We start from the raw sequence: 27,347 nt of genomic DNA on the forward strand, positions 1-27,347 counted from the left end.
CCAGGGGAAGGAAGTGATTGAATATTATCTGAATGAGCTGATATCTCAGGGCATCTCTCACATCCCTCGATGGAAACCTTCTCCTGTCAGAGAAGAAGATCAGAGGAGTATGGCAGGTAGGCAAGATCCAAGCACTGGATTTTTAAAACTGGTGTTTTAAAATTGTCCAGTCTGTAAGAAAAGTCACTGAGGCAGAACTCTGAGTCAATGGCATTTTAGATCCAGCTTTCTCTGATAAAATGAACCTCAGATCTTCCTCACAATCTGAGATTCCCCTGGTCTCCAAAATCTTACTTTGGGGGGTTTGGTTCCCAAAATTGCAAAAGATGCATGGCAAAATACAGAATCTCATTAGTTGATAGACCTTACTCTTGAAGGCCAAAAATTAAGATGAGCAAGGCAAGATTCATCTGTGATACCAAGTGGTTATAAGATGATCACCTGCTCATATTGGGCAAGAGAAGGTGATGGGGGATTTTTCAAAGAATCAAAGCATCCTATCCATGTGGGGTTTGAGGAAAACAGGATGGAGATTGCTTTGTCAGTATGCTTGTGGTTGCTGAAGGCTGTTTTATAATTGGTAAATCAGTACTGAATATATATAGGCTTACTATAAGAACCTCCTTTATCTAATTATCCTTTTATGATTTAAGTAAAATATCAAACTGATTAATATTGGTTAGAATAGAGGGCCAAATGAATCATTTTTTACACCTGGCAATGGATGGCTTGTTGTCTGCTTAGTCCTCCCTTCTGCTTTCTTTATTTTTGGGGGTTTTTTTTGTTTCTGTTTTTTTTGCAGAGCAATGGGGTTAAATGACTTATCCAAAGTCAAACAGCTAGGCAATTATTAAGTGCCTGAGGCTGGAGCTCCCTTCTACTTTCCCCATGTTCCAAGGCTTGCAACCTAGACATGATACCATTTCATCTGGAGGGGTGCAGAATAATGGAGTTCTATCCTAAGACTCTTTGGAGCTCCTTCTGGACTTTCTTTTTAGATGCTAAGCTCTTATAGTAGATGAAGTTTTTATGGTATCAAAAGAGTTCCTGTTAGATGGAAAGCAAGTAATCTCTGTTTTGAAATCATTTTAGCCTTTTCTCCCTTCCTCTCTCTATGTGTTACCCTTTCCCCAGAAAAAGGATTGTTTTGGCCCGTTTCCCAAGTAGGGTGGGGAACTGGCAGAAAGGCTTCTGAATTTTCAATAGTCCTGTCATGAACTCATAGATCACTGATAATAGTAATGTAGCTAACATTTCTATAATTCTTTAAGGTTTGCAAAGCCCTTTTTGTAGGTTATCTCATTTGACCCTTACAACAACCCTATGAAGGAACTGTTGTTATTATCCCCATTTTATAAATTATGGAAGTGAAGTTGAGAGAGAATCAATGACATCTCCAGATTTTTATAACTTGTAAGCACTTGAGTCAGGATTTGAACTCGAGTGTCCCTAACTCTGGGGCAACTTGGTGGCACAATGGATAGAGTGCTGGGCCTGGAGTCAAGAAGACCTTAATTCAAATCCAATCTCAGATACTTATTAGCTATGTGACCCTGAACAATGCATCCTATTTGCTTCAGCGTCCTCATCTGTAAAATAAGCTGGAGAATGAAATGGCAAATGACTTTGATATCTTGCCAAGAAGCCCCAAATAGGGGAAGAGTTAGACAGGACTGAACGACAGTATTCCTAACTCTGAAGCCAGCATTCTCTCCACAATGCCATTTAATTGCTCCAATTTATCAGTCAACAAGAATTTATAAAGCACTTGTTATGTGCAAGAAACAGTGCAGGGTACTGGCTTCAGAAAGGTCCTCACTACCTTCAAGGAACTTATGTCCCAGAGAGGATCTTATACAGCTTATGCCTCCTTTGGAATAACAATTTAATTGTTTCTCCTTTGTTGTTTTTGTTCAGTTGTTACTGACTCTCTCTGACCCCATTTGGTTTTCCTTGACAGAGATACTGGAATGATTTGCCATTTCCTTTTCCAGTTCATTTTACAGATGAGGAAATTGAGGCAAAAAGGATTAAGTGATTTACCCTGGATCACACAAGTGTTTGAGGCTGAATTTGAACTCAGGAAGGAGAATCTTCCTGCCTTCATCCATTGTGTCAAATAACTGCCCTTTTCTCCTTTAGTACTATTGAAGCTTAGAGGGTCAGTTATCTAAACTTGTGATGCTTGGGTGACAGGAAAACTAATCTCATGATGGGTCATGAGGTTAAAATTGTTCTACCCTCTCTTTTTCCTCATATCCTGTGTCTTAATTTCTTTTGCCTTTCTCATTTTGCTCCCTGAGTTTCTGTAGCTTCTCAGTCTGCCTTCTTCCATTGCCCAAGAAGCTGGCCTTCACTGTGGTCTGGTAGGAAGAGGAGTGGTGCCCCTTCCATCCCATTGTGGATCAATTGGGTACCTTTGTATTTGGGAACAGAAAGGAAGCCTTTACACTTGCATGAGAGAGCGGAAGGATTCTGGGATTTTTTTTGTTTTGTGTTTTTCCCTTGTCCCTTCCCCCCTTTTGCTTTTCCTTCTCCTGTCTCTGCCTGTCTCCAATACATCTGCTATTGGACTATGATTTTGCTGAGACAGTACAATGCTCCCAAGCTCAGCCTCTCTGCTTCCAGTTACACAGATGCCTCTTTTATATACAGTTTTGGCAGAATAGCTGCAATTCTTGGTGTTATTGTACGTTTGGGGCGGGGGGGGGGGGGCTTTGGATCATAATGTCTCAGGAGCTTATGTTCTAATGGGATAAGAGCTGAAAAGCAAGGGGAGGGAAAGAAAGTATCCTTGTGGAGGGCATGGTGGAAACATCCAGAGTCAGAAGCCCAGCCAGAAGAGAATAAAAAAAATAGAGACTCCTAGAAGGAATTTAGCAGTAGAAGAAGGGGGCTGCCATGGCAGAGAGGTACTGTTTCATTTCAAAATGAAAGTGATCCTACTGCATTTCACTCCTTACATTGTTAATGGAACTTTATAATTCACATGTCACTTTAATATATATTGTCTAATCTTTATAACAACCAGGTTTGGTAGAAAGGGTAGGCGGTATCTTCATTTTAGAGCTCAGGAGATGATAGATTTAGAGTTAAAAGGTATGAGAAGTCTCCTACTTTATCCTCATTTAACAAGTGAGAAAATGGATGCCCAGGAAATTGGAATGACTTGGTCGAGATTGCACAGATTTAGCAGGCATCAGAGGAGAACAAGCTAAAAGAGGTTAGATGACTTGACTAAGATCATGTACAGCTAGCAAGCAACATGTTAGAGTTGACCTTCAACCTTAGAGCAGGTACACTCCATCAATACTGAAATATTCAAGCAATTCACAGATGATATTTTATAATCATGTTTCATATCAACCAAAAGCTGGTAAAAATTCTGATGAAGCTTTATAGAATTTTTGAGCTGGAAAACCCTAAGAGATCTTTCTTGGCTTTTGTGACCTTGCTATCCCCTGGTTTTCCTGCTCCTTTTTGTATTGCTCTTTCTTAGTCTCCTTTGATGAATAAGCATTTATTTCCCACTAAGTATGGTTATGTCTTCTCGGTACACTTTTTTTTTTTACTTTTCTATATTTTATCTCATCAGCTCCCATGGGGTTCAATTATCATCAATACACAACTGGTTCCCAAATCTTTTAACCAGCCCTAATCTCCTCTGAATTACAGTTCCAGCTGCTTGGATTTCATGTGGTGTGTGTTCTAAATGTGTTCTGGGATGTTCAAAGTGGGACTCACTATTCTTTCTTCCCTCTCTCCAAAATGAAAAAAACTTTAAATGAGAGCTACCTTAAAATGTACTTATATTTTTTGAGGGTACCAGTCTTCTTTCATTTACGTAAATTTTCATCCTCAATTATCTCTGATTCTTCATTCTCCCTCGTCGGCCAGGTCTCACTGGTTAATGAATTTTTTGCCGTTGTCATATCTATTCCCTTCTCTCCTTTCACTTTACATTATCCTGGTTCAGGTAATTCTCCATCTCCTGCTTAGGCTATTGTAGGAGCCTCAATTAGTCTTTTTTTTTTTTTTTTTTGGTCTCTTCTCTAGTCTCTTCTCTTTCCAATCCATCTTCTTACATAGTCAAATCTCTCTAAGGCATAGAATCTTAAGTGCTTCCTTTTGCCTCAAGTTGGCATGTCTGCAGGTTGAGCTGGTAAATGCTTGACAACTAACTCCTTGAAAAAATGTCCATGTGACATACTCTTAAGTTTACTTTGGTTTGATGGCATTTTCACTTTCTTAAGTCTAAAAATAAACAGAAAAATGACTACAACCTTGATTTTATAGCATTTGCTGATTTCCAAGCTGACATTTGGTAAGAGAGGCATTGGCGGAGAAACTATACAAAGACACAAAGAAAGAAGATAGACTAGTTCAGGGAACAGTTAGTGTTCTAGTAAGTCTGGAAAGGTAGGTAGGAGAGAGGTAGATGAATGTAGTAGTGTTCAAGAACCAGCTCAAACAGGGTAAAGAGATACCTAAGCTATTCCACTGATCAACCAACTCTTCTTATCTAGTTCCAGATTGTTTTGATGATTATTGCTTTATAGTATATAGTCTGAGTCCTGGTAATGCTATGTTGTCTTCCTTTTTATTAAATGCTTACACTGAAAATTGAACAATCAGCTCTTTTTTAACTTGTTTGAGCTGGTTCTAGAACACCACTGCATCCATAGTTACAATCTGCCTTCTACCTACCTTTCCAGATTCACTTCATAATGCTCTCCTTCATACCAGTCAAACTGGACCAGAAATGTTTCCTGAATCAATAGCCTATCTTCTTTGCATAGGTTCTCCCCCATGTCTGGATTACAAATCTCTTAGTAATACCTCTCAGAATTCATAGCTTTCTTCATGTCTCAGGCCAAGTATTATCTTCCACCCAAAGATTTTCCTAACTTTTCCCTCCATCCCCACCACAGGCTTTAGTACTCTTTTCTTTCTAAAATAAATTGTCCTTCTCTGTAAATATTGGTATCCTCCAAGTGGAATTGAGAGCAGGGTCTTTTCCATTTTAACTCCTGTTTTCCTTTCTATCTCTTGTTTGGTCATAAACTTTTCCCTTATCCATTATCTGCAGGTAGTTTTCCCCTAATGCTCCTCTAATTTGCTTAAGATATCTACTTCAATTTTATCTTGGTATATGGTATAATATGCTAGTTTGTACTTACTGCTTTCTAGTTTTCTCGGAAATTTTTGTTGAATAGTGAGTTCTTTCCTCCAAAAACTTGGATCTTTTGGTTTATCAAATGCTAGATTACTATGATCATTTTCTTCTACATATTGTATACTTAATCTATTCCAATGATCAATCACTCTTTTCTTATCCAGTGCCAGATTACTTTGATGATTATCACTTATAGTATATAGTCTGAGATCTGGTACTGCCATTATCTTCCTTTACTTTTATTAAAATTTATTCCCTTGATGCTCTTGACATTTTGTTTTTCCACATGAGTTTTATTGTTATTTTTCCTTGCTTTGAAAAATAATTCTTTGGTAGTTTGATTGGTATGGGAGTGGCTTAGTAAGGCAATTTAGGTACTATTGTCATTTTTATTACATTGGTTTGGCCTACGTTTGAAAAATTAATATTCCTCTGATTGTTTGGTTCCGACTTTATTTTGTAATTGTGTTCATATAGTTCCACTATGTGTCTTGGCAGAAAGTCTCCCCAATACAAAATACTTCTGAAATTATTTAAATAAAATGTTTATTTCTATGTCTTCCTGCTGAACTATATGAGTAATGTATAAAAACATTGAAGTTTTATATGGATTTATATTGTATCTTTCAACTTTACCAAAGTTGATAATTGTTTCAACTAGTTTTTTAGTTGATTATCTTGAGTTATGTAAGTACACTGTCATGTCATCTGCAAAGAGTGATAGCCTTGTTTTCTTATTTCCCAGTCTTATTCCTTCAATTTTTTTTCTTGTCTTATTGCTTTAACTAGTATTTCTATCAAAATTCTGAGTAATTATGGTGATAATGGACATCTTTGCTTCATCTCTGATCTTATTGAGAACGCTTTTAATTTATCACTATTATAGACAATTCTTGATTTTCATTTTAGATAGACACTATCTTCGTTTTAAGAAAAGCTCATTTTATTCCTATGCCTTCTAGTGTTTTTTTTTTTAAATAAGACTAGGTATTGTATTTTGTCAAAAGCTTTTTCTGCATCTATAGATGCAGGTCATATGATTTTTATTGTTTTTGTTATTAATATGATCAATTATGTTTATAGTTGTCCTGATATAGAACCATTAAACATCCTACCTCATCATATTTTTGTAATATATTGCTACAGACTTTTATTTTGCTAGTGTTTTATTTACATTTTTGCATCAGTATTCATTAGGGAGATTTGTCTAGTTCTTTTTCTCTGTCTTTAAAGTATTGCAAGAATTCACTTGTAAATCCAACTGGTCCTGGGCTTTTTTTCCCTTTGGGAAAAAATTTTTGGTTTGTTCAATTTCTTTTTCTAAGATAGGGTTATTTAAATAGTCTATTTCCTCTTCTATTATTCTGGGCAATTTATATTTTTTGTAAATATTTACATATTCCATTTAGATTGCCAATTTTATTGGCAAATAACTGGGCAAAATAACTCCTAATAAAATTGGTTTAATTTAATTTTCATTGGTAGCTCGTCCACACTTTTCATTTTTGATAGTGATAATTTTTTTAAATCAAATTAACCAATGGATTATTTTATTTTTCCTCCCCACCAATAAAACCAGTTCCTAGTTTTATTTATAAGTTCAATTCTTTTACTTTCAATTTTAATAATTTTCTTTTTATTTTTAGAATTTCTATTTTGGTGTTTAATTAGGTTTTTTCAAGTTAATTAATTAATTTTGAATTTTACAATTTTCCCCCCAATATCACTTCCTCCCCCCAGCTCCCACAGAAGGCAGTCTGTTAGTCTTCACATTGTTTCCATAGTATACATGAACTAAGTTGAATGTGATAAAAGAGAAATCATATCCTTAAGGAAGAAAAATAAAGTATAAGAGATAGCAAAATCACATCATAAGATAATGGGTTTTTTTTTTAAATGAAAGGTTATAGTCTTTGACCTTTGCTCAAACTCCACAATTCTTTCTCTGTGTAGAGATGGTATTCTCCATTGCAGATACCCCACTAATTAGGCATTTTTAATTCTTTCCTTAGTTTTGTTTCAGTTGAATGGCCAATTCATTGATCTGCTCTTTCTCTCTTTTAATGTTATATTTAGAGATACACTTTCCTTTAAGTACTACTTTAACTGCATCCTATTTTGGTATGTTGTCTCATTGTTGTCATTTATCTTTAATGTAATTATTGTTTCTATGATTTGTTTTATGACCCACTTATTCTTTAGGTTTAGATATAGATATCATTAGTTTCTAATTAATTTTTAATTTGTTTCCAAGGACCTTTACTGAATGCAGTATTTATTGTATTATGGTTTGAAGAGGGTGTATTTGACATTTGATATTTTACTTTTTGTAAGTTTCTTTAATACATATTTAATTTTTGTGAAAGTGTCATGTAAAACTGAAAAATGGGTTTATTTTATAATTAGATATCTCTAGTTCTGAGAGAGGTAAATTGAGGCCCTTCCACTAGTGTAGTATAGTCTATTATTCATTTAACTTTTAAGAATTTGAATGGTATGCCATATTTTTAGTATTTTTGTCTATGCTTTGTTGTTTGGTTGTTTTTCAGTTGTATTCAATTTTTCATGATTATGGTTGGGGTTTTCTTGGCAAAGATATTAGAATGGTTTGTCATTTCCTTCTCCAACTCATCTTACCATTGAGGATCTGAGGCAAAAAGGCTGAGTAACTTGCCCAGGGTCACCAAACTAATGAGGGTCTCAAGCTGGATTTGAACTCAGATGTTATTGCTTCCAGTTCTGGTACTTGTATCACTGTGCCACCTAGCTGCCTATTGTCTGTGCTACATTTTAGCAACATGCAGTTTCCCTATTATTTTTTTTAATTAGGTCTGGTTTTGCTTTTTTCTTTGTCTGAGATCGTGATTGCTCCCCTGCCTTTTTTACATCAGATGAAGCATAATTGATTATCCTCCAGTCCCTTAGTTTTACTTTGTGTGTCTCTCTCTGTTTAAAGTCTGTTTCTTATAAACCATATATTGTTGGATTCTGATTTCTAATCTATTCTGCTATTCACTTCCATTTTATGAATTCACCCAATTTACATTTACAGTTATGATTACCCATCTGTGTATTTCGATCTTATTCTCTTCTGTTTATCCTGTCTCTCTCTATGTCTGTCTCTGTCTCTGTCTCTATCTCTCTCTTACCTTACCCCTCCTCAAAAGTATTTTGGTTTTGACTACTACTTCTCTTAATCTGCTCTCTCTCTTATCACTCCTCTACTTTCTTTTAGCTCCATCCTCTCCTACTTCCCTCTTGGCTAATATTGATTTCTATACTCAGTTGAATGTGTGTGTGTGTGTGTGTGTGTGTGTGTGTGTGTGTGTGTGTGTTTCTCCTCTCTTTGAATCAGTTAAGATGAAAACTATATCACCCTAAGGTTTTGTTGGTTATGCTACTTTCCAATTTTATTTGAGAAGTTATTTTAAAGTTGTTAAGTGGGGAATATTGGGAATGCTCAGGCTGAAGGCTCTCTTACTCTGCCATCTGGATTCTGTCACTCCTCTTTTTATAGAGGAGGGAAGTGACTTGACCAAGGTGAAGCAACTAGTCTGTGTCAGAGTCCCTTGATTCTTAGTTCAATATATTTTCTGCTCTATTATGCTATCCTTTTTTTGTCTGTTATTGATTTTACTCTCTTCCTTTTAGCTGCCAAGTTGGACACGGACTACATTGAGAGGTATTTGGGGCAACTAACCCCCATACAGGAGAGTTGCTTGATCAGACTTCGTCAGTGGTTACAGGAAACACATAAAGGAAAGGTGAGGGCTTAAAGAGCCTTACTTTGCTTAGTGATCTTGGCATTCAAACATTAATGAAACATTTATTATGTACAAGTCACATATTCTGAGATAAAAAAATGAAATAAAGTACAATCCCTGTCCTCAAGGATCTTACCCTCAGGATTGGAAATAAGAAAAGTGCACTGATCATAAAAAGAACTGGGCAGAATATAAGTACAAAGGAGACAATTAGACAAACTGTGTGAAAATTTTGAGGAAGAGATGATCATTTTTGGTTAAGGGGTGATCTGAGGATTCAAGGAAGAGAGGGATTTCAAATTTCAGACTTAGAAGATGGGCAAGAACAAAGTCACAGAAGTGAGAATGAGCAGGGAGGGGGTAAATAGTTTAATTTGACTGGAAATAGAGTTCACAAAGAGGAGTAGAATTTGATAAGCTTAGAAAAGAAGATCAAGTGTCCCAGCCATGAATATTAGATTTGGTTTGGTAAGACTTGATTTTTCTTTTAGTTCCTTCCTCCAGGGTGGTTGTGAGACATAAGTGACCTAATATATGTAAAACCTTTTGTACATTCTAAAGGATTATATAAAATTCCATTATTGTTGTGTTGTTATTGTTGGCATTGGTTGTGGTATTGTTATGTAATTGGGATTTCATGAAGGTTTTTGTACACACAAATGAGATTTCAAAGCATCATATGAAAAATAATATTTGGGCAGCATTTTACCTGTTTCAGAAAGATACATTTTAAGTATATGATTTGAAAAACTATATTTATAGAAAGAATTGGACTGTGGAAAAATCTAAAACACAGAAACTCAAATTTCCATTGTACCTCAAGTTTTTCTTAAGCAACAACAATAATGATGATGATGATAGCTGTTTTAGAGAATACCTACTGTGTGCCAGCACTGTTCCACAAATATTATCTGATTTGATCCTCTTGGTCTATAGTCAGAAGCAGAGGAATGGAAGTCAGGAAAAGTTAATAGTTTATAGACTATTTCTTTAGGATATGTAAAAGTCTGTCTTGGTATGTATTTATTCCTGTCTGTCTTTGAGTGTTGGATTAAAGGACAGCAGCTAAGACCACCATTCTGCAGCAACTGAGTATCCTTCCTTGACAGCTCTGGGGCCATCAAGGTGACTGAGAGGTAAATGGAGCTCTGAAGGCTCAAGCAATCTGTGACCCTTTAGTCATTTTTGACTACCTTAATGGTATGATTTTGATGAAAGGATTTAAGAGAGGAACTTCAAGGGAACCAAATCAACAAAATATATTCCAGGAATGAAAACATTCTCTTTTTTCTCATCCCCTGCCTTCCCCTCCCTAAAGGACTTTTAGAGACTCCAGGAACTCCTCTCCTTGATGATGAACCCTTAAGATCTCTGACTTTTCCATCTGTTTCCTAGTTGAGCCCTCCCATGTGAGTTGTCTCTCTCAATGAGAGTGTTAGCTCCTTGAGAGAGAGAGAGAGAGCCTTTTCCTTTTCTTTCTTTTTTTTTTAATTCTTCTTTAAAATTCAACTTTATTTTATTTTCAGGTTCATCTTCTCTCTCTCCTGTGCTATCCACCCCCAATACCCCTATATTAAAAAAGCAAGAAAAACCAAATCCTTTACAAAGTTTGTCTTTTTTTCTATTTATATCCCCAATACTTAGCATAATACTTAGAACTTAGCAAGTACATAACAAATACTTTTATTTATTCATCTATTCTTAATTCATTCAATTATTCCCTTCCCCTTCTCTTCCTCCAACCAAGGGATGGGCCTAAATTGCTCTTACCAGGGACATATATTTTTTCTGTTTTTGTCAGGAAATGAATGAGGAGAAATATTCTTTTGGAAAGCATCAAAAGAATTAGTCTACATGCTAGAAACTACTTCAGAGCTATTTAGCCCAACCCATATATTATACAAAATACTTTTTTCATCCCTCAATACTCACCAACCAGCCTCTTCTTGAAGACTTCCAATGAAAGGAACCTATTACTTACTGAGATGGCCCATCTTGCTTTTGGCTAACTCTCATTGTTAGGAAGTTTTCTTTAAGTTGATCTTAAATCTGTCTCTGCAATTTCCACTCATTGTTTCTAGTTTTTCCCTAGGGATTGTGGTAGGAGGGGGAAGGTGAGGGGGGAACTGGCCAAGTCCCATATCTCAGTCCTTTGAATACTTAAATAACTGTCCTATCCTCTCTGAGGTAAACCTGATCTTTTATTTTTATTTTTTTGAGACTAAGAACCTTGGTAAATATAATGATTTATTTTCTAATCTTCTCATCACTCTGAGGTACCTCTTTTTTAAAAAAAAGCATCAGATTGATAAGCTTTTTCTGATATAACCCAGCTTCTAACTGTAACTTTTAAGAAAGACAAACTATAAAACAAAATCCAGTCATGGATAGATGCAACATTCTACTCCCATAAACCCCCACCTCTTTACTAGGATAGGGAAGTGTGTTTCATCTAAGACTAAATTTGCATTATTTCAATTCTATTAAAAAATGAGTACTTTTTAATATAATTCAGCTGCTCTTTAGTACTGTTTTCACTTATATTATTGTAGAGTAGTCATTTTGAATTTTATTTTGGTTTGCTTACTTTGGGTCTTCCTCCTTGAGATATTTGCTAGTGTCTTTTTTTTTCAACAAAGACAGAGTCTCCCTAATGGGCCATGTGGAAATTAAGTAGTCACTCACAGGCCCAATCTTACTACTGATCAGCTTAGAAATTTTGACTAACTCTGTTTCTAACCTAGGTCAGTTCCATCCTCCTTAGGCAACCTGGTGAGGTGTGGATACCTGATTGACTTAGCCCATATCAATTCAGTACTCCATCAATCTGCTCTAAACACAGAACTCACAGGTGTTCATCACCATACTCAGTTCAATGTCTTTTTAAAAATCTGCCCAGAACTGAGCATAGCTCTCCAAATGTGGCCTGACTAGGGCCAAGACACTGGATCTGTTATGTCCTCATTCTGGACATTGGGCCTCTCTTCATGTAAACTAGGATAGCATAGTTTTTTTGGACTGCCAGATTATACTCTTGATTCATGTTGAGTGGCAGGATAGTAAGACTCTAGATTTTTTCCCCATAGGAATCTTCCTTTTCCTACCTCTTTTCCTCCCTCCCCCAAGTTGCTCTTTTGAATTCAAGAGTATAATATAGGCATGTATAACTCAAATAAATTTCATGTTGTTTTGATCCATTGTTTTAGCCTGTTGACATTTTTTTTTAGGTTTTTTTGCAAGGCAAATGGGGTTAAGTGGCTTGCCCAAGGCCACACAGCTAGGTAATTATTAAGTGTCTGAGGCTGGTTTTGAACTTAGGTACTCCTGACTCCAGGGCAGTGCTCTATCCACTGAGCCACCTAGCCGCCCCCTGTTGACATTTTTTGAGGAAAAAAAATCTGCTATTTAAAACCATCAGCATGTATTATCTGTAATGGGGTTAAACTAGAAGCCTTTCTGATAAGCTCAGAGGTAAAACAAGGATGCTCAGTATCACCAAAATTGTCAATATTGTACTAGAAAGGGGGCGATTAGTGATTAAGCTAGTCTGAGTAATATGAATTTTCAAATCAGCTACAAAGGTCTTATAAAGGAAAATGCTATCCATCTCCAGAGAAAGAATTTCAATTGTGGCTGACTCTCTGTGACCCCATTTGGAATTTTGTTGGCAAAGATACTAAAGTAGTTTGCCATTTCCTTCTCCAGTTCATTTTACAGAAGAGGACAAGACAAACAGGGTTAAGTGACTTACCTAGGGATACTGGGCAAACTAGTAAATATCTGAAGCCATATTTGAACTGAGGAAGATTACCCTGACTCCAGGCCTGGTACTCTTATCACCTGTGCCATCCTATCCTGAGTAATATGAATATTCAAATTAGCTACAAAGACCAATTTATCAAAGAAAATGCTATCTACCTCCAGAGAAAGAACTGATATATTGAAATATGTATTATATGGTTATATATATATATATATATAAAATGTTGACCCTCTCTCTCTCTCTCTCTCTCTCTCTCTCTGTATATATATATATATATATATACATATATATATATATATATATATACTAAATGTTGGCCTTCTCTAATGCATGGTTGGGAGGGAGGGAAGGTGACAACTCAGAACTCAAAATGGATGAATGAATCCTTTACATTAGAGGTCTTCTCTGAAGTTGATATTAATTTATTAATGATTACACTTTAGATCAGTCATCCAACCAACTCAAAATCCCCCTTAGTCTTATCATTTAACTTTCATCTCTCCCTCTTAGCTACAAGGACAACTTATGAAACTTTGTCAAATACTTTGCATATAATGTCTACAGTATTTCCTTGATTTGCTAATGTCTTTATCTGTCAAATAAAAGTAAACTATTCTGACTTTTAGTGATCATAGCTTCCCTTTCTCAGTGCTCACAAACTTAACTGCTTAATAGTGTGTTGTAAAATTTTTTCTAGGTATAGATGTAAAGCTCACTGGCTTAGCATTTTTAAAATAACAATCTGTTTCCTTTTCTTTAAAACTGGAATTTTTCTCTAGTTCTACAACACCTCATTTAGAGAGGATTTGGGGAAGATGGTTGGGTAGTTCAGAAAACTTTCTACTCTCCTAATTTTCTTCACAAAAAAATACAAAATGTGCAGAGGAAATGAAGAGTAGCTGAAATAAACAAGTCTGGGTAAAGCAGCGTTACTTTTAAGCCAACTTGAGAGTAGACCTCAGGAAAATGTTGCCAAGAAAGGAGGTTGGGCCTGAGTGAAATGCAAACACCTCCAAGTTAACTCTGTAGAATCAACAAACAAAAAGTCCTGGGAGTTTCTGGGATGAAGAGGAAGCCTTAACTTTAGAAAATTTCATTTCAGACTATGTAGGTCTGACAGTTGAGTGGGAAAAGACTTATAGTGTCCAAGAACAGCTATGCTGACCAGATCCCAGACTGGAACTGATGGGGAGAAGGAGCTAGTACACTGCCTGCAATAGCAGAGGGGTGGGACTTTGCTTGTTGGGGGCATTTGCAGGAAAGCAGAGTCCCTATTTTCAGTTTCTGGGAAGAGAGGACTGCAATAGTTTGCAGCCACTAGAGCGAATGCAGGTCGCAAGATCATTTCTGGCACAGGAAGGCAGGGGGTCCTAGCTCTGTCTTAGAGTGGAGAGAAGAGCCCAAAGTTTAGGCATTGGACAGATTTCAGAAAAGAGCAGAAAAAAGGATCTGAAGCTTGGGTCATTATTCTCCCCACCTTACTTGATCACATACTAGCTACTAAACAAAAATAAAAATGACTAAGCAAAGGAGAAAGAACTCAACCCTAGAGAGCTACTTTGAGGATGGAGAAGATTGGGATCATATGCAGAGGAAGATAATGGAGCCTAAAAAAAGCCACTTCTTTTTTCTTGAGAAATGTCAAATGATCCCAAACACAGAAAGAGTTCTTGGAAGTATTTAAAAAGGACTTTAAATATCAAATAAGAGGGGCAGCTAGATGGCGCAGTAGATAGAGCACTGGCCCTGGAGTCAGGAGTACCTGAGTACACTTAATAATTACCTAGCTGTGTGGCCTTGGGCAAGCCACTGAACCCCATTGCCTTGTAAAAAAAAAAAAAGATCAGATAAGAGAGAGATCAAGGAAAATGTTGAAAAAGAAGAACAATTCAAGAAAATCAAGAAAATTATGAAAAGAAAGTCAAACAACTTGAAATAGATAATCAAAAACTTAAGGAAGACAATAATTCCTTGAAAAACTATAATTGGTGAAGGGGAACTAATGACATTCAGAGATCTCTAATGTAGAGGATTCATTCATCCATTTTGAGTTCTGAGTTGTCATCTTCCCTCCCTCCCAACCATGCATTAGGAGAAGGCTAACATTTAGTGTGTGTATATATATATATATATATATATATATATATATATATATATATATATATATATACAGAGAGAGAGAGAGAGAGAGATGGTCAACATTTAGTATATATATATATAATACATATATGAAACCATATAATACATATTTCAATATATCAGTTCTTTCTCTGGAGGTAGATAGCATTTTCTTCAATAAATTGTTCTTTGTAGCTAATTTGAATATTCATATTACTCAGGATAGTATGGCACAGGTGATAACTAAGACACAAGAAATAATAAAAATAATCGAAAAAATGAAAAAATAGAAGAGAATGTGAAAAAGTTCATCAACTAACCCCAGCTGAGGGGCAGAGGCAAGATGGCGACAAGAAGGGATCAAGTCTTAGGAGCTCTCTGATAAAATTCATCAGCTAAGGACTCTAACTAAACTTTCGAGAGACAGAACCCACAAAGGGACCCAGTGAGGCAGTTCTCCTACTCAAGGTAACCTGGAAAAGAGCAGAAAGGCTCTGCTCCCCGGGATCAGAGAGGCGGCCTGCCAGAGGTGTGGCCCGCTAGAGCCAAAGAACTTCAGCCTCCTGGAGGCAGCCCCAGGGCGCTGGGAGTCTCAGCTCACAGCAGCGGGGGAGTCTCCTGAGCTGCACCCCGAGGAGCACCGGGCACAAAGTGGGGGAACAGCGGGGGACCTCTGCCAGAGTGAGCACGTGGAGCCCAGCCCTCAGGGCACACAGCCAGCGGCCTGGTCTTTTGGCAGCCTAGACCAGGAAACAGAAGCAGGTGGAGCCCCTAAGAAGGAGCCCCCAGGGCATGAGCCCATTGAGCTGAGGGAGGGGAGTGAAGAGAGAGAGACTGCAGAGCTCTGTCCTCTGCCCCTGGAACAGGACTCTGGAGCTCTGACCACATTCAGATCCTGATCGCAGTCTAGGCCCCCCATAGAACAGCAGGGCCCCCCCACCTCAGCCCCGTGGCAGAGGGGGGCGCTTATGGTCATTCACAGACCAGGAGGGAGGACAGAACCTCACACACTGAGACCCTTGTGGGAGTGTCCCAAAAGCTCAGGAAGCACCCGAAAAAAAACAGGCTTAGGCTGGGGAAATGAACAAACAAAGAAACAAGAGGAAGACCATTGAGAAATATTTTGTAAATGAGCCCCAGAAGGATCAAAATACTCAGTCTGAAGATGAGGAAGCACAAGCTCCTGCATCTAAAGACTCCAAGAAAAACAGAAATTGGGCTCAGGCTATGACAGAGCTCAAAAAAGACTTTGAAAATCAAATGAGGGAGTTGGAAGAAAAAATGGGAAAAGAAAGGAGAGAGATGCAGGAAAAACATGAAAATGAAAACAGCAGCTTAGTCAAGGAAATCCAAAAAAATGCTGAAGAAAATAGCATGCTAAAAAACAGCTTAGGTCAAATGGATAAAACAGTTCAAAAAGTTATTAAGGAGAAGAATGCTTTAAAAAGCAAAATTGGCCAGATGGAAAAAGAGATAAGAAAACTCTCTGAGGAGAACAAATCCTTCAGACAAAGAATAGAATTCAGGGAGATTGATGAATTTACCAGAAATCAGGAATCAATCCTTCAAAACCAAAAAAATGAAAAATTAGAAGAAAATGTGAAATATCTCATTGAAAAAACAACTGATATGGAAAACAGACTTAGGAAAGATAATTTGAAAATTATTGGAATACCTGAAAGTCATGATCAAGAAAAGAGCCTTGACATCATTTTCAAAGAATTCCTACAGGAAAATTGCCCTGATATTCTAGAGGCAGAGGGCAAGATGGAAATGGAGAGAATCCACTGATCCCCCCGAGAAAGAGATCCCAAAAAACCAACCCCCAGGAATGTTATAGCCAAGTTCCAGAACTCGCAAGTCAAAGAGAAAATATTACAAGCAGCCAGAAGGACACAGTTCAAACATCATGGAGCTGCAGTCAGGATCACACAGGACTTAGCAGCAGCTATATTGGAAGCTCGTAGGGCTTGGAATACAATATACTGGAAGGCAAAAGAGCTTAGAATGCGACCAAGAATAAACTACCCAGCAAGGCTGAATGTCCTCTTCCAGGGAAAAAGATGGACTTTCAATGAACCAGGGGAATTTCAAATGTTCCTTTTGGAATGGCCAGTGCTGAACAGGTTTGATCTTCAGATACAGGACTCAGGTGAAGCATGGAGATTGGAGGAGAGGGGGGAAATATGAGGGACTTAATGAGGATGAACTGCATATATTCCTGCATAGAAAAATGACACTGATAATACTCATATGAACCTTCTCAGTTAATAGAGCAGGTAGAGAGAGCTTTTATAGCTGAAGCACAGGAGAAAGCTGAATTCGAAGATAAAATATGGTGTAAAAATGGAGTCACTAGAAAAAAAGGGAAATGGAATGGGAGAAAGAAAAAGGAGGGGGGGGAATAGTCTAAGATATTTCACATAAGATTTTTTTTATTATTACAATGAGCTATTGCAATGATATGGAAGTGGGGAGGCAAGGGGGAATGAGGGAACCTTTGCTCTCATCAGAGATGGCTAGGAGAGGAAACAGCATATATACTCAATGGGGTATAGACATCTGGAGTAAGAAGGAGGGGGGAGCAGGGGGAAGGGGTGGGGATGTGAATAAAGGAGGAGAGGATGGACCATGGCGGGAGAGTGGCCAGATATAACACATTTTCTTTCTTACTTCTTGCAAGGGGCTGGGATTGGAAGGCCTGCCCAGGACCATAGGGCCAGGTGGATTCTGGGCCTAAGGGGTGGTATGGGGGCTCAGGGCTTCTTGGCCCCAGGACCAGGGATCTGTCTGCTGTGCCACTCACCTACCCTACAGCAGAGTCAGAATGAAAGGAGAGAGAAAATAGAGTACATGGTAGTGGAGAAATAAGAAAGGAGGGAGTTGCGATCAGCAATGGCAACGGTGAAAAAATATGGAAATAACTTTTGTGATGGACTTATCATAAAGAATGAGATCCACCCATAACAGAGTTGTTGGTGTTGGAACAAAGACTCAAGCACATTTTTTGTTATTATTATTTGGGGGAGGGTGCAGGGCAAGTGGGGCTGGATGGCCTGCCTGGGGCCACATAGCGGGGTGATCTTTGGGTGTCTGGGGCCGGATTTGGACCCAGGTGCTCCTGGCTCAAGGGCCAATGCTGTGTCTGCCACCCAGCCACCCCTACTGTTATTACTATTTTATTTTATTTTATTTTTGTCTTTTTTTTTTCTTTCTTTTTTTTTGGTTTTTGCAGGGCAGTGGGGATCAGGTGGCTTGCATGTCACACGGCTGGGTGATTGTTGGGTTTATGAGGCTGGATATGGACTCTGGTGCTTGTGGCTCCTGGGCTGGTGCTTCGTCCACTGCGCCACCTGGCCATACCTACAATTATTACTATTATTTTTTTTATTTTAATTTTTTTCTCTCCCCTTTACTTTTTTCGCCCAAGCAAGTCTATCTATATTCGTGGGGGAGGAGGGGTATTTTGTTTACTTGTAAACAAGAATATTTTATTAATGTAAAAAAACATTTGTATAAAATGAGAATAAAAAATAAATTTAAAAAACCCCCAACTGATCTACAGAACAGATCAAGGAGAAATAATATAGGAATAGTTGAACTACCTGAGAATTATGAATAAAAAAAGAATCTTGAAACAATATTACAAGAAATTATGAAGGAAAATTGTCTTGAGATTCTAGAAGAAGGCAAAACAAAAATAGAAAAAAAAATCTACCAGTCACTACCTGAAAGAGATCCCAGGAGGAAAACTACAAGAATATGATAGCCAAATTCTAAAACTCTCAGATTAAGGAGAAAATATTGGAAGCAACCAGAAAAAGAAAATTTTAAATAAGGATTATACAAGCCCTAGCAGCTACTATGTTAAAGGACTGTCCTGGAATACTATATTTCATAAGAAAAGAACTGGGTATATGACCAAAGATAACTTATCCAGCAAAGTTGAGTATAATCCTGACTGGACAAAAAAATGGACATGTAATGAATTGAAAGACTTTCACGTATTTGTGACAAAAATAGCAGAACTTAAGAGAAAATTCTACATATATATAGCATCCAGGAGAAATACTAAATACCCATTATAAGGGAATCAATAAGGTCAAATTAAACAATTGTTTATTGTTTATATGTGATACATGTGAAATATCAGCACTCATGACTGTCATTATTTGGGTAGTTTGACATAAAGACTTGAACTGAGCTGTATATAATGCAATGATTTAAAAAAATAATAATACTGTGTAGGGATTTTTAAAATGAATAATTATCTCATACATAGGCATAAAAGGAAAAATTGATATAAAAGGAAAAGTGATATAGAAGAAACTAATAGGGAAGAGGGGAGAGAGGACTGGAATCTTACTCTCATTGGGAAGGGGTTAAAAGGATTCAACGTAAATAACTGAAGGATATAAAAGCCTTCTTAAATTTTCTTTGAGTTTTTTTTTTGTAAGGCAGTGGGGTTAAGGGGCTTGCCCAGGGCCACTCATCTAGGTAATTATTAAGTGTCTGAGGTCAGATTTGAACTCAGGTACTCCTGACTCCAGGGCTCTATCCACCGCACCACCTAGCCACCCCTAAAAGCCTTCTTAAATTCAGAATGAGATAAGAGAACAGGGATAGGGTAGGGGCAGCAGACAGGATAAGGGAGGGACTCTTTGGGTATGGGTAAATTAAGGAAAAAAGAAGGTAACAGGTATAGACGTAAAGCAGAGGGGTGCAGAGGGATAGGAATAGGATGAGAATGATATTAAAGAAAATTAGATAGGAGGAAAATATGCAAGTAATTATTGCTTAGAATGTGAATGGGATAAATTTATCCATAGAACAGAAACTGATAGTAGATTAAAATTTGAATTCAACAATATATTGCTTTCAGAAAATGCTATAAAAATGATACACACGCAAACATAAAATAAAGGGCTAGAGCAGAATTTTTTGCATAAAAAAAGCAGGGGTAATAATCATAATCTCAGACAAAGTTAAAGCTAAAATAGATTCAATCAAAAGAAAAATAGGGAAACTAGACTATGTGTCAGAAATATAATTCATTATTGTTTTAAATCATTTGAAATATCTAGACAGTATAAAATATCTGAAAGTATACCTGCAAAACAAAAACAGGAACTATATGAACATAAACAGAAAACACTTTTTATTTATTTTTTATTTTTTAGGTTTTTGCAAGGCAAATGGGGTCGAGTGGCTTGCCCAAGGCCACACAGCTAGGTAATTATTAAGTGTCTGAGACCGGATTTGAACCCAGGTACTCCTGACTCTAGGGCCGGTGCTTTATCCACTGTGCCACCTAGCCGCCCCAGAAAACACTTTTTATACAAATAAAATCAGATCTAATTAATTGAAGTAATTTTCATATATTGTTCATGGATAAAGTCAATATAATAAAAATGACACTCTTACCTAACTAATCTATTTATGCAATGCCATCCCAATTAAATTACTTAAAAACTATTTTTCTGAATGAGAAAAAATAATAACAAAGTTTATCTGGAGGAACAGAAAGTCAGAAACTTCAAAAAAAGCCAGGGGAAAAAAGCAGTAAAGAAAAGAGATTTATCTGTATCAGACATTAAACTAAATTATAAGATGAAAACATTGTTGAAGTGTAAAATGGATAATTTTGATTATTTTAAATTCAGTTTTTTCTTGTATAAGTAAAACCTATGCTGGCAAGAATAGAAGGAATGCAGAAAACTGGGGGGGGACTTTCATAGATAACTTTTCAGATGGGATGTGATTGGGTTGGAATATTTCTGTGATGTAGGATTGGTTTAGAAAAGCATGGAGAGACTTGAACTTATGAAGGAAGGTGCTAACCACTTTCAGAAATAAGCATAGAACATGTATGTGTATGTATATATGAGTGTGTATGTATGTACATGTATGTGTATACATGAGTATATATATGTATATAATATATATGCTTATAGATATCTATGTGTGTGTTTTCATATTTGATTATAGATTTCTTTGGGGCAGGAGTGAAAGTGGGGGGAGGGAGGAAAAAATAATCAAGCAAAAAGTGCACAAAAGAGAACAAAAGGAAACCTAAAAGGAATCAAAGAAAATCTGGGCAACTTTTGAAAACAATAGGTAATATTTATCATATAGGTTTTCTTGAAATGAAAATTTATTGTTTTATACTGAATCCTCTCTTATGTTCTGCTATGTACATGGCTATTTTTTTCTTTTCCTTTTTGGTATTTAAGTTTAATTTTTTTAAAAAAATTACAAGCCCCACCCCCCCATACACCAAAAACTGCTGAGCAATCACATATGTCACTTTAGAGCATAAAGATATGGATAGTTCCAGTGGGCCTGGCTCTCTTGTCTATTCCTGCTAACCATTTTTGCTCAATGCTTCTCTTTTCCCTTTTTTAAAAAATGAGAATGATCTTTGAACTTCAAAGGAAGACTTCCTTTTCCTCATCTACAGCTGAGCCAGAGAAATCATCACCTGTACCACACATGGTCCTTAATTTTCTAGAGTTTTCTACTTCAGAGTGGTAGAAAGGCTGATTTTGATGTTCTCATCCAACATCTTAATTGAGAAAACAGTCCTCTTTACAAGTAGGTGGCTTAGGGAGTCCTAGAATCATAGATTTAGACGTCAAAATGATCATTGAATTCAACCTACTATTTTACAGATGAAGCAACTTGATGCTTAAAGAAGCTAAATGATTTGGCCAGGATCATACAGCTTATAAATGTCAGAAGCAGGATTTAAAAACAGGTCTTCTTGCCTCCAAACACAACAATTTCACCACCACTCTACCATGATTCTCCTTCAGTCTCTTGAAGGAAACAAAAGCCTGAAAGGTTGTGTTAGTTTGGACAGCTTTCTCTGTTGTGTCAGAAAAGAAAGCTCCATGGATTCTTTTCTTCTTCCTCCCTCTCACAGATTCCCAAAGATGAGCACATTCTTCGATTCTTGAGGGCTCGAGACTTTCATTTTGAAAAAGCCCGGGAGATGCTGTGCCAGTCCTTGAACTGGAGAAAGCAACACCAAGTGGACTACATCCTTCAGACATGGAGGCCCCCACCCCTCCTGGAGGAGTTCTATGCAGGTGGCTGGCACTACCAGGATAGAGGTTTGTTATTCTACATATCTTCCAACTCTTCAGTTTACCTTGACAAAAGAGCAAAGAGAGAAAAAGCATGGGACTGGAGGAAGGACCATGATCCCAGGTTCACCAATGGTAGTCTCAAAATCATTCTGTGAGTCTCAAAAAGAGCAGCAAAGTAGAAGTGAATTGGTTCCTGACTTCTTGATTTCATTGGATTTCATTGACTTCAATAGTTTTATCTCTTTTTTCTTTTGGAACCTCTTCCATTCTCCCAGTACCCCTAGCAGGCAATTGTGAAATGATAAAGATAATCTTTCCATCCTCTGAAAAGGAAAACAAAACTTAAAAAAAAGAGAGAGAAGCACAGTTGGGAATAGAATTCCTTCTTCTTTGGCTCCAGGGTCAAAACTTTTCTACCAGGATGTTATTTCCTATGAACCTAAGATTGACTGTGTCATTCATTCTCTGTGACTTTTTCCAAACTTTGAGTAGTCACTATGGGTAAAATTTGGAAATTTTATTAACCGTAGAGTCCTCTGCTTCTTGCATGTGTCCTTGCTTCTCTCCTAGGTTTTGAATGTGGAAGGGAGAAGGGAGAGAGGAAAGAAGTATTACTGACTTATTTTCCCTTCTCTTTACATGGTCTCTTTTATAAAGATGGCCGCCCTCTCTATATCCTGCGTCTTGGCCAGATGGATACAAAGGGCTTGATGAAGGCAGTGGGAGAGGAGGCACTCCTTCGGCATGTGAGTGATGGCTGTCTCATTTTTTAAAAAAATATTTTTTCAATTAATAAGCATTTATTTTTCTTTTCTCCCTCTCTTTTCTCTCCCACCCACTAGAAAAAGAAAAAAAGAAAAACAAAATCCTTGTATCAAATATGTATCAAGTCAAACAAATTTCCACTGGTCATGCTTAAAAATATATTTTTCATTCTGTACTCTTATGTCCATCACCTTCCCATCTGGAGATGGGTAACCTACTTCTTCATTGGTCCTCTGGAATTGTGGTTGGTCATTGAGCTAATTAGAGTTCTTAAGTCTTTCAGTTATTTTCCTGTTGTTTTTATGAACTGCTTTCCAAATTCTATTTATTTCACTTTGCATCATTCCATACAAGCCTTCCTAGATTTCTCTGAAACTATCCCTTTCATCATTTCTTAAGACCCTACCATTTCCTTAAGACTTTAGATGGGCTAAGTTCCTGAGGCCAAATTTATGGGTTGTGGGAAGTACAGTCATGAATGGACCATAAGAGGGTAGGACTGGTGTTTTCTGTTGGGTTAGTTCCTATCAAGACTGTCTCTGCCTTTCAGATTCTTTCAGTTAATGAAGAGGGACAGAAGAGATGTGAAGAGCACACAAATCAGCTTGGCTGCCCCATAAGGCAAGTGTTTTGGTGGATTGCTATTTTTCATTGACAACCAATCATATTTCTAGGCTTCATGAAGCCTATTTTTCTTTCTCTTATCTCTTCTATCCCATTTTCTTCCTTTTCATTTTCAAACCCAGAGTCTTTTTAGACTATTTCCTCTGTGGTTCACTTTGGTGGATCTAAGGGGAGATAATAGGGGAATCACTATGTATTGTTGAGGTATGGATGTTTGCAACTTTAGCCACTCCACTCTGCCTGCTTAGGGCTGAGATAGAGGGAAGTCCTAGTGAAATGGGTGATTCTTTGGTGTCCTTGGTTCAGTTCCTGGACGTGCCTTGTGGATCTGGAAGGGCTGAATATGCGGCACCTCTGGAGACCTGGGGTGAAGGCCTTATTGCGGATGATTGAAGTGGTTGAGGACAATTATCCAGAGACATTGGGGCGGCTGCTCATTGTACGTGCTCCACGTGTTTTCCCTGTGCTGTGGACATTGGTGAGTGGAAAACATTTGGTCCCATGTGGTCTGAGACAAATCTCTCCAGATTTTATCTTTATTAGTAAGGGGATAGCTTTGGGAATTATCTCCCATGAGCTATTTGCCAGCTTGTCCTCTTTCCTCCATGGTAGGAGGTATATGTGATGAAGATAACAATAATAATAGTATTTATAGAGTACTTTAAGATCTGCAAAATACTTTTTCTCATATCATTTTATTTGAGTCTGGTAGCAACCCTATGAGGTAGATGCTATTTTTATACCTGATTTACATATAGGAAATTAGTCTACGTGAACTCATATAACTTGCCCAGTATCACACAGTTACTAAGTATCTGAGGCAGTCAGTCGTCAACTAGCATTTAAAGACCTACTATGTGTCAGTCATTGTGGTTAGCCATGGTGATACAAAGAAACAAAAGTTAGACCCTGCTATCAAGGAACTCAGACTATTGGGGGGCACACCCTGCATACAACTATGTACAAAAAAAGTATCAACATTATTAACTGAGGGAAGACATTAACATGAAGGGAGAATGGGAAGGACTTCTTGTAGAAGATGAGATTCAAACTCAGATATTCCTGATTCCAAATGTAGTCCTCTATCTCCTCTACCATTTGTCACCTCAGTAGAACAAATGAGAAAGCAACCTCTGAGATGGGTCAAAAGTGCTCCTGGACACCATGCTCTGGTTTGAGTGCTGGGTATCAGTGAGTCTTTTCTTGTCCAGCTCCTTATCCTGACCTGTTTTATGTCTACATAACACTGGAGATTCTGGAGGGTGAATCAGTAATCACCTGGGACTTTGACTTTGGGGTACAAATGTGGCAGGTTGAAGTATTCTGACAAAGATCAGAGGGTTGGAAAACAAAACCATGTTGCAATCTAACATTTTTAAGTGCTGGTGTATTGAGGAGTAGATGTTGGGAGGCTGTTCTATCCTCAATTGTATTCATACTCAGGGTAAGAGGAGGACTCTTCCAACTGTTAGATCTAATATTAGCTCTGGATTTAACAGGAATAATACTTTAGGGAAGGCAACATGAAATAATGGGAAAAGTGCTGGACTTGGGGGCAGACATTTTGAATCCTGGCTCCTTCCACTTATTACCTGTGTGACCATGGGTATATCATCACCTTGATCCTCACTTATACAAGGGGAAAGGGTTGAACTAGATGGCATTTAAGGCATCTAAAATCCCATTCAACTCAATCTATAAACCTCTCCTCCATGAAAGCAGTGGAAAACCCAAGAAGGGTGAAACACCTCTACTCTCTTCTCCTACCTTACTTTTCAGGTGAGTCCCTTTATCAATGAGAATACCAGGCAGAAATTCCTCATCTACAGTGGCAGCAACTACCAGGGCCCTGGAGGACTTGTAGATTATCTGAATAAAGATGTGATTCCTGACTTCCTAGGAGGAGAATGTTTGGTGAGAATGGTTTTTAGCATTGCTAGACTGTGGTCCTTATGAGAGGGGTAGTGTTTGTAAAGACTATTTCTTCATTGCAAGATTCAAACTAGAGTTATATGGTTGGGGGGATGAGTGATTGGGGTAGGATTCCCTCTGGTCTTTAGAAAGTGATGCTGCACACCTGTTCAATCTATTCCAGGATGTTTTCATCTCCCCAGACAGAATAAGATGGCTGAATTCTATTACTTGAAGAATTTAGGGGCCCAAGGTGCTTTGGTCGCTTGAACCTATTGAACTACCCTTAAGGTTGCTTTCAATGAGCATCCTAAGGGTATAAAAACAGGTCCTTGAGAGTGATCTGGAAGAAGTGCTAAGACCTTCGTGTGTTGGGTAACAGTGAAGGCAGGAGAGTTCTAGGGGAGAATTCTAAGAAGTGCTTTCTGGGTAAGATGAAGGTTGAACTTGATCTCTGGCTTCCAGTGCAATGTCCCTGAAGGAGGCATCATTCCAAAGGCTCTCTATCATATTGAAGAGGATCAAGAGAATGCAGATAGGGTCCAACTGTGGACTGAAACTGTCTATCAGTCTGCAAGTGTACTACAAGGGGCCCCCCATGAGGTACTCTTATTTTTTTCTTCAATCTTTTGTTTTCCTGATCAAAAAGACTCAGCAAATTATACTTGGGTGCTGGAACTAGCTCAAATCAGCTTAAGAGAGCCATTTGTTACCTTTTATGTCAGCATTTATATCTTGGAACTCTATAAACTGCAAATCAGGGCTTGATTTATTGATTTGCTGATTTTCTCCACTTAAGAAAGTGATGGAAAAAATATTAGTTTATTTTTAATTTAAATAATTTAAAATTAATTATATTTAAAATTAATTAATGATAAAAATTAAAAATCAGAAAAATAATAAATAAAAAGTATGTCCTGTGTGCATTTTCCCCCAGAGAGTTGGTTTTAAAACATTTATCAGTACAATACTTGAAGAGTCAGAAGGGTTGGGCTATTATATCTCAAACCACTTCTTTCTTTTTTTTTTTAAGGCAACTGTTCTGGGGAGTTGGGTAGGGGGAGGAGAGGATGAGTCTTTTCTTGTCCAGTTCCTTATACCTGATCTGTTTTATGTCTAGATAGCAGTGGAGATTCTGGAGGGTGAGTCAGTAATCACCTGGGACTTTGACATCCTCAGGGGAGATATAGTATTCAATCTCTTTCACTCCAAGCAAGCACCTGAACCAAAACCCAGGGATCCCAGGGCTGGGAGCAGTGTTCAGCTCATTGACCGAAGCTGGGTACTGGGAGTGGATTACAGCCGGGTGGAGGCTCCTTTGATCTGCCGGGAAGGCGAGAGCATTCAGGTGAGGCAGTATTCTACTGTATCAGCTAAATGACTTGGGAACTGCTATGGCTCTTGGGAATTCTGGAAATAGGTGCATTGGGATTCACATCCTCCCAGTTCCTAAAATACTTTCCAAGTTATGGCTCCTTTGTTCAGGAAATTAAAGTGACTTAGGTGTGGATATCAAGCTATCCTTAGGAGCTAGGGTGCAGTGATTGGAGTTAGAATTCTTTTAACTTTGACTTCAAGTAGATGAAAAGGCCTACTTTTTTGATTTGTTGAGCTCTCAACAAATGTTGTTAAATGATATTAAGTGAAGAAAATTATTGATTGCTACCTGAACCTCTCACCTTGGTCCTTCCTCTCAGGCTCTGCCCCATATTGTGTTTCCCAGTGCACCATTTCATTTGGTTAAACAACAAACAACTTTGAGTATTTATGTGTCTACATGTTGTATGTGGTTTATAAAAGAAGAATTATGCATGACTGTAAACTCAGAGGCTTTTGGGAGTTGTCAATATACTCCTGCAACCAATAAATCCATCAGTAGGCATTAATGAAGTATTAATGAAGTGCTGTGCTAGATCCTGGAGATGATACAAAGACAAAAATGAGATAGGACCTGTCTTCAAAGAGCTTCTGTTTTACTTGGAGGATGTACCATCTTCACAGGTCATTGTTGCTATTGTTGTTGTTGGATCTTTGTTCTTGAAGAGGACCAATGACATCATGAGGATGATACTGTGACTTTGGAGTGAACTGGGTTTAAGTAAGGCAGAGCTGTTTAAAGTTCTGTTCACAATCTA

General features: G+C 37.7%; 1 protein-coding gene across 6 annotated transcripts in view; it reads left to right on the forward strand.

The window, feature by feature from the left end:
- Positions 1-27,347, forward strand: part of SEC14L5 (SEC14 like lipid binding 5) — a 94,597-nt gene that overhangs the window by 52,920 nt on the left and 14,330 nt on the right. For all 6 annotated transcript variants that reach the window (XR_012470688.1, XM_074196325.1, XM_074196324.1 and 3 more), the window contains 9 exons: positions 5-116; positions 8,828-8,940; positions 21,747-21,936; positions 22,570-22,658; positions 23,228-23,298; positions 23,608-23,779; positions 25,081-25,215; positions 25,678-25,815; positions 26,333-26,560. Coding sequence is in view for 5 of the 6 variants with exons in the window: in XM_074196325.1 (XP_074052426.1) it covers positions 5-116; positions 8,828-8,940; positions 21,747-21,936; positions 22,570-22,658; positions 23,228-23,298; positions 23,608-23,779; positions 25,081-25,215; positions 25,678-25,815; positions 26,333-26,560 (1,248 nt within the window). In the remaining variant the exon portion in view is untranslated. The remainder of the gene's footprint in view (positions 1-4; positions 117-8,827; positions 8,941-21,746; positions 21,937-22,569; positions 22,659-23,227; positions 23,299-23,607; positions 23,780-25,080; positions 25,216-25,677; positions 25,816-26,332; positions 26,561-27,347) is intronic.

Source organism: Macrotis lagotis, chromosome 8 (genome assembly GCF_037893015.1).
Source record: "Macrotis lagotis isolate mMagLag1 chromosome 8, bilby.v1.9.chrom.fasta, whole genome shotgun sequence".
In the NCBI taxonomy this organism is placed as follows: domain Eukaryota; kingdom Metazoa; phylum Chordata; class Mammalia; order Peramelemorphia; family Peramelidae; genus Macrotis; species Macrotis lagotis.